The sequence below is a fragment of the Chelonia mydas genome, chromosome 3, assembly GCF_015237465.2.
Source record: "Chelonia mydas isolate rCheMyd1 chromosome 3, rCheMyd1.pri.v2, whole genome shotgun sequence".
NCBI lineage: Eukaryota > Metazoa > Chordata > Testudines > Cheloniidae > Chelonia > Chelonia mydas.
Window position 1 is genome coordinate 34,086,839 of NC_057851.1, and position 7,929 is coordinate 34,094,767.

The following is a 7,929-nucleotide window of genomic DNA, read 5'->3' on the forward strand; positions in this document are numbered from 1 at the left end:
CCCCAACCTTCCTACCACTTCTGCAACCGTAAAAGGCGTTGGTGGCACCGTGTGCGCCCTTCCTCTAACTGCTGAGCAAACGGTCCACCTTGGCCCGTTATCAGAAGATCATAGCTTTTTAATTGCAACTTCCTGTCCTGCAAATCTATTAGGCAGAGATTTGTTATGTAAACTATGAGCAACTATAACTTGCAGCCTGGAGGGGCTATATCTCTCAGTCCCTACTTCTGTCCCTGAAGCTACGGTAATGGCATTGTTAGCCACTAATGCCACCACAATTATACCCACTGCCCCCTTTATCCCTGTTGAGTTATCTGATATTCCTGAAGCATTGTGGGCCTCGGCGTCCACTGAAACTGGACTTTTAAAGTCAGCAGAACCGGTTTATATCACTTACCATACAGACGTCCCTCTGCCCCGAAAAATGCAATATCCACTGCCTAAAGAGGCCATAGAGGGCATTCAGCCAGTCCTTCAACAGCTTTTAACTCAAGGAATCATTAAAGAGGCTACCAGCCCTTGCAATACACCTATTCTTCCTGTTAAAAAACCCAAGCCTGGCCCCGATGGCAAACCGGTTTACCGCTTCGTGCATGACCTCCGACTGATTAATGCGATTGTGATCCCGAGAGCTCCGGTTGTTCCCAATCCAGCAACTATTTTAACTGCTATTCCCCCAGGAGCTACTTATTTTACTGTGATTGATCTGTATTCAGCATTTTTCAGCATCCCTGTGCACCCAGACTCACAGTTCCTATTTGCCTTTACCTTTGACGGACGTCAATACATATGGACCCGCCTCCCTCAGGGCTACAGGGAGAGCCCTACCATCTTCAGCCAGTATTTAAGGCAAGATCTGGACTCTATTTCGTTGACTATGGGTTCTACTTTGATTCAATACGTTGATGATCTGTTATTGTGCTCTACAGCCAAGACTGCCTGCGTACAAGACACTCGAATTCTTCTTTTTGCATTGGCCGAAAAAGGTCACAAGGTGGCACTCTCCAAGCTACAGTTTGCCCAACCCGAGGTGGAATATTTAGGGCATCGTATTTCATATGCCTCTACTGCACTTACTCAGGACAGGATTGAAAGCGTTCTGAGGATGCCGAGGCCTACCACTAAAAAACAACTCCACCAGTTACTGGGAGCAAGTGGCTATTGGATTCCGGCTTATGTGGAGTTAGTGCACCCCCTCACCGATTTGCTGTTGGATTCTGTTCCCGAACCCCTGCCATGGACGACTCTACACAACAACGCCCTTACAGCCCTCAAACAAGCATTAGCTTCTGCACCAGCCCTGGGCAGACCGGATTACGCAAAGCCTTTCAACTTGTTTTGCCATGAACAATCTGGCACGGCGTCAGGTGTGCTAACTCAGCCCTTTGGGCCTGGCCAGCGACCGGTGGCTTATTTTTCAGTCCTTCTTGACCCAGTGGCTCAGGGTCTTCCGCCCTGTCTCTGCGCTGTTGCGGCTGCCGCTGTATTAGTTGAGAAAGCTTCGGGACTTACCTTGGGCCACCCTCTTCTAGTTCAGGTGCCTCACGCCGCTGCAGCGCTTCTTAATCGTGGATCCACTCAGCACCTCACAGCAGCCAGATTGACCAGGTACGAGTTAGCCTTGCTCCCCAATCAGGCTGTTACCCTACGCTGCTGCGAAGTCCTGAATCCTGCAACCCTTTTGCCTCTGCCTGAGGACAGGGAACCTCATAATTGCCTCCACTTGGTGGATTTGATCTCCACGCCTCGTCCTGACCTCTCCGATATTCCATTGCAGAATCCAGACCTCCAATTGTTTTGTGACGGCTCCGCCTGTCGGGACGAGTTTGGAGCCTTACGAGTTGGCTATGCAATCGTTACCCTGATGACAACGCTTGAAGCTCATGCCTTACCTACTCAAAAGTCAGCGCAAGCAGCCGAACTCGTGGCGCTTGTTAGGGCCTGTCAATTAGCTGAAAACAGAACTGTGGCCATCTATACTGACTCCAAATATGCCTTTTCAGTATGCCACTCTACTGGACAACTTTGGAAACATCGTGGGTTCCTTACCTCCAGTGGCTCTCAGATCTCCCATGTTGCCTTGATTTCGGCCTTGTTAGAGGCTATTCAACTTCCTGCAGCTGTTTCAGTTACACACTGTAAGGGCCACTCCCGCGCCTCGGATGAGGTTTCCAAGGGAAATGCTGCAGCCGATTCAGCAGCCCGTCATGCTGCCCTCTGTGGGGCTCCAGCCCCTTTTCCTTTTTTGGCACCCCTGCTACTGCAACCAGTGACGCCAGCCGTTTTGCTCTCTGCCCAGCAGACGACGCCCCCGGCCGAAGTGAGCCATTGGAAATCCATTGGATGCCACCTAAATAAGGACAACCTCTATGTCAGCCCGGACGGTCGTCCAGTTCTCCCAAGACAACTCCTCCCTCAGGTTTCCCAGGCACTCCACCTGGCCTCGCACCTGGGAAAGGGGAGATTAGTGGCTCAAATGGAGAAGTTGTTTTTTGCTCCGGGGGTCCATGCAGCTGCGAAGACCGTCACTGCACAGTGTGAATTGTAGCAACGGTATAATCATCAAGGAGCAATCAAACCACAAGTTATGGGACATTGCAAACTGCCTGAGTACCCATTTGCTGTGGTCCAGATGGGCTTCATGGACTTACCACCAGTAACAGGACTAAAATACTTTCTTGTCCTGGTTGACCTTTTTTTCAGGGTGGGTTGAGGCTTTCCCCACTCGAAGGGCAGATGCAGTATCCATAGCAAAGTGTCTCCTCAAGGATATTGTTCCCCGCTTTGGGATAATGACTCGTTTGGAAAGTGACCAAGGCCCCCATTTCACTTCCCAAATTATTCAACACTTAGCGAAGGCCCTCGGCATAAAACAGGCCTTGCATACCCCCTATCATCCACAAAGTTCAGGAAAAGTAGAAAGGGTGAATGGGCTGATAAAAACCCAATTAGCAAAGCTATGCGAGCAGACTGGATTAAAGTGGCCTGAAGTGTTACCCATAGTGTTAACCAATCTTCGTAATACACCCCATAGGAAGCATTCGTTGACACAATTCGAAATTCTATTTGGCCGACCCTTGCCGATTCCCCTAACCAGTGTAGACGGGTTTGTCCCAGCGAAAACTTCATTAATGGCTGGGCAAGATAAGTTGGCGGGTTATCGTCGCATGTTGCAAGATGCATTGTGTGATGCGTGGGCCAGAGTAAAAGATGCCCAACCTTTACCGCTTGATACTTGTGCGCACTCTCTTTTTCCAGGTGACTTTGTCTGTGTTAAAATCCATCGAAGGAAGCATTGCCTGGAACCAAGGTGGTTGGCCCCGGCCTAAGTCCTTCTGACTACTCCGACTGCAGTGAAGGTCGAGGGCATCGATAGATGGGTGCACTGCAGCCACTGTAAGAAGGTTCCTGCTCCAACATCCCCAACGACTGCCATCACGACCGCCGCTTCTACATGAACTGTGTACTGGTCGGTCAGCCGAATCAGAAGCAGTTATAGAACTGTGGAGCATTAGTTATGCTGTTACAAATACTGTATTAATATTTTTTTTGTTGTTGTTGTTAGTAGCCGGTAGTGTTTATAATGTATGTATGGCTATGGGCGTTAACCTGGACCTCTGCCCTGGGGGGTTGGGATAAAAATACGTTTCTACAATTAGCCCAAAACTTAACCAATGCATGGAATGTTAGTGATTGTTGGGTGTGTTCCCACTTCTCCCATTCACTGCAAGGTTTCCCCATTTTGCCAGTTCCAGCGCTCCTCGATTCTTGGCAAAATGGGTCGGCGTGGTACGGCCAAAAGGGAAAAAGGGGAAGGGGACCCATAGATTTTAGGACTTGGATCCCAAACCATCGCCCAGACTTGCTCGTTAAGGCCCCCTTGTGCGTAGAGAAACAGTCACTACGCTCCCGAGATAAAATTACACTGGGAAAATACCCAAAAACCCACTGTGAAAAAATTCTAATTTGGGGGAAAAATGCAAGCACTACTCTTTTGCAGTATCCCAATGGTACTGAGGTAGCCAACTACGTCCATGCTGGAGGCTATGTGGGGTACATTCTCAGAGAAAATACGACTCAATTTGCCGGCCTTACATTATGGAACTTGGGGGGAATAGGACCCAATCCTGATGATGCTGCATCCCTGGTGGGACGATTGCAGGACGTTTCTCAGAACTCAGGGGGCAATAAAGGCAACTATAGCATAGTATTAGGAGATCACCATTTATGGTGGGTATGTGGTATTTGGGCAGGAAAAACCTTGCCCCCAAAGTGGTTAGGAAGATGCACGGTGGCCTTTGCCTGGCCAGGAGGGATGCATCGTAGAGACTTAATAGAAATCAAAGACACAATTTGACGAACCCGTTGAGATACCAGTTATAATCCTATATTCGAGGAAGGCAGTGCAGGCATGCGAGCCTTCCGTATTCTTTTTCCGTGGGTGGGGGTGGGCCAACTTGAATACGCTCTAAAAAATATGTCAGCCGAAATGGAAATATTTACTAACGCCACTCGAGATGCAACCCAAGCCTTGCAAGAAGAAATAAGCTCACTAGCTCGCTACAGTTTGCAAAACAGGTTGGCCCTGGATCAGCTTTTAAGTGCGCAGGGAGGGATGTGCACACTTCTCAATGCCACATGCTGCCTTTATGTGAATCAAAGCGGACGCGTAGTCACGGATACTAATATAATTGCAAACGTGTCAGCCTTCTTTCATAAGCAGGCCTATATTTCTCCCAGTGTGGGCTTTGACTTATGGGGCTGGCTCACCAGCTGGTTGCCTAACTTTGGATGGCTAAAAACCTTGTTTGTGTATGGAGTGGGATTCCTTATGATTGTGGGTCTGCTGTTCTGCTGTGTGTCCAGTTGTTGTGCCCTTTTCCACCGGGTATGTACCAAAGCCATGAGCCCAGCAAAGATATTATATATAAAAAAGGGTGGTGTTAACCAAGATGAAAAGCATATGAACATGTTAAACAATGAATAATGAGCCATGTAAGATAATTATCTTCAGGCTCAAAGGGGGGAACTGATAAAGAAAAGAACCAGAAAACAACCCTATAATCATGTAAAGCTAGGCTTCTGTCTTTTTTCTATGCTTATCTGTCTTCTCTCTAAGGTTATGGGTAAAAGGAATGTGAACTGTGTGTAACCTGTACTCCCCGTTTTGGGGAAAGAATTCCTTATACAGATAAGCCTCCATGTTCATACCTACCCCAGAACTTCAAACAGACTGGGTTAACCGGTTTGAACTGGAAGAGATATTACACTGTATGTTGAACCAGGCTATAAAAGCTCATCTCTGTTCTTTGTTTGGGGCTTCACCATTTTCCTCTGTGAAGGAATTGGTGAGCCCTTCAGCTGTCGTACTTGCTAGCATTAAAGTGCCTCACTTTATCAAAGAGCTACGACTCTGTGTCTTGTTTGGCTAAGACAGAAGTCCAGGGAAGGCTACCCTCCTAACCCTAGACGGGAGGGGAAACTTTTTTCCCTAACAAGATAAAGAAATTCTCTTTTCGATCAACTAATAGCAGCCTGTGTTTCTGGAGCTGTATTTCAGGGGATTCTGGTCCCCAGTCCCTATGTGTGTGTCTTATTTGATTGATATAGTTGTTTCAGTGACTTAAGAACTTGTCCTGTTACACACTTGTGATAGAAGGAGAAAGCAGGGAAGTGCCCCGAAAAGCTCTGATTTATTCTCTAGTTTTTGTTTTCCCTGTGTCCCCACATGTGGGATCTTTGACATGTATTAGAAAGTCTAATGATATATTAGGGCCTTCACAGCTGGAGAGGGTTATGCCTACGACTAGTAGAAGATCATCTGAGTGAAAAAAAAAATTGCAGATCTCTCCGTTTTAGAGCCTTGTGTAATATTTGACCTTTTCAATGGAAACGAATACCTGTGCTTTGTAGAAAAACTGTCCCCATACAAATTACAGCAGTACAAAAGGTGTAACCTCTACCTCCAATGCCTCAGTTCATCTCAATATAACCTGTCAAGCACTGACAATTTCTCAGTTGCATTAACACTGGTGTATCAACTATGGAAGGCATAAGAGTAGACTGGCTGCCACACTGATATGAAGACCAGGGTTAGACAAAACAGTGGTAAGAAAAAATGCTGAAAGTACTGTTTTCCATACTTTGTTAAATACCTTAATCTGGGGAGTCATTTATAACATTTCTGGCAAAAAAACAATGGATCACCACCAGATTAAGACTGCAGCTACATTGCAATTGTAGCTGCATCAGGGGCCTCACTTAAAAGCTTTCAAACTGTAGCCTACTTAGGGAACACAGTTAAGGTCTCTCACCTATATTACAAATTAAAACTGTGCTGTAACTGTGCAGGGGAGGGAAGAACTCTGGTAATTAGATCCCGTGACTTTAGAGAGGCAAGGTGGGTGAGGTAGTATCTTTTATTGGAACCAACTTCTGTTGGTGAGAGAGACAAACTTTTGAGCCACATAGAGTTCTTCTCCAGGTTCTGGAAAAGTACTCCAAGCACCACAGCTCAATGTAAGGTAGATTGTTCAGCATCAGTGGCAGATTAGCCACTGGGCCAACTGTGTCCATGCCTAGGGGCCCCAGCCAGTTGGGTGCCCCTGGAAAAATAGATGCCCCAATCTGCTCCACCCCTCTTCCCTGGCAGGAGTGCCAAGGGGAGCTGTTAGGGGCTATTCCTTCACCCACTCACTTCCCTGGTCCTTCTTGCATGAACAGAGAGCAACAATGTCCAAAGGTGCAAACAATTTGATGTTTATTGGGGTGAACTTCCAGCAAACAATGATTCCAATTTCCTTCCTTAGTGTCCCCCTTCCAGCTCTGACACCACAGAACCTTGCCTGTGTCCCTGTTCCCATTCCCCACCCCCTTCTTCCTGATTGACTGCAGATTATATAGTAAAAATTGAGTTCTGCTTAGCTATACTTTAACCAATCATTTTACTGAAATTTAAGTAACCAATCCTAACATATTGTAACATGATTATTTAACCAATTATATGCCACCACCTTAATTAGTTTACACCCAGCAAAATTAATTATACAGCAGACAGAAACAATCACAGAACCAGACAGAGATTATACAGACAAACAATAGGGAAAGGGGGACTACAGTGATAGAATAACAAAGAAATGAGGAATTTACATCCCAGCTATTGATAAGTGAGCTCTTGCCAGACAGAATGCTATTAAACTTAAGTTTCCTTTTACATTTTCTAGGCACTTCTCTTTCTCTGGAGGTGATAGGCATTATCAGGACAGGATTGTATTCCTAACAGCCCAATAGCACCTGATGTCAATGTGACTAGTTTGGAATGTGAGGATGTGACTATACGCTTCCCAGTTTATGGCTGCCTCTGCTGCTTAGCCAGAGACTTTAGCCTAAGAACAGGGCCTCAGACCGTCACAGTGAGAAAAGTTAGACAGTGATTTTGATTCTTTCTTTTGTACTTCTATAACTAGCTAAATGATAAACATATACCTAAATTCTTAAAGTATAGGCCTTTGCAGACAGGCTTGAATATCTATATCCTAACAAGAGCAGAGCAAGCCCCTGTGCCCCAACCGCATTTCCCAGCGGGAGCACGGAGTGGGGCGGGGGAACAGTGGGAGGACTGCAGGCAGAAGGGGTGGGGAGAGGCCCCCACTTGCTCTGGCCAAGGGCCCCACAAACCCCTAATCCCCCTCTGTTTAGCATAAGTAGTTAGCACATATTCTAAGGCAGTGGTTCTCAACCATGGGTCAGCAGCTTCCTGGGGAGCTGTGAGCCAGTTTCAGGGGGGTCCGCGAGCGGAGTTGGAGGGGCACATGGGGGGCATTGCCCCCCCAAACTGCAGAGCCCTAACCAGAGCAGGCAATCCCAGGGAAAGCTCCACACCTCCCCCTTGCCTCCTCTCCCCCACTTCCCCAGGGCTCCGTCTCGCAG

At 47.1% G+C, this 7,929-nt stretch overlaps 1 protein-coding gene across 1 annotated transcript; it reads left to right on the forward strand.

Moving 5' to 3' along the window:
- The first annotated feature begins 247 nt into the window (after positions 1 to 247).
- Positions 248 to 2,548, forward strand: LOC122464855. Its single transcript, XM_043541918.1, has one exon. The coding sequence runs from the start codon at positions 248 to 250 to the stop codon at positions 2,546 to 2,548; it is 2,301 nt and encodes a 766-aa protein (XP_043397853.1).
- Positions 2,549 to 7,929: the final 5,381 nt, after the last annotated feature.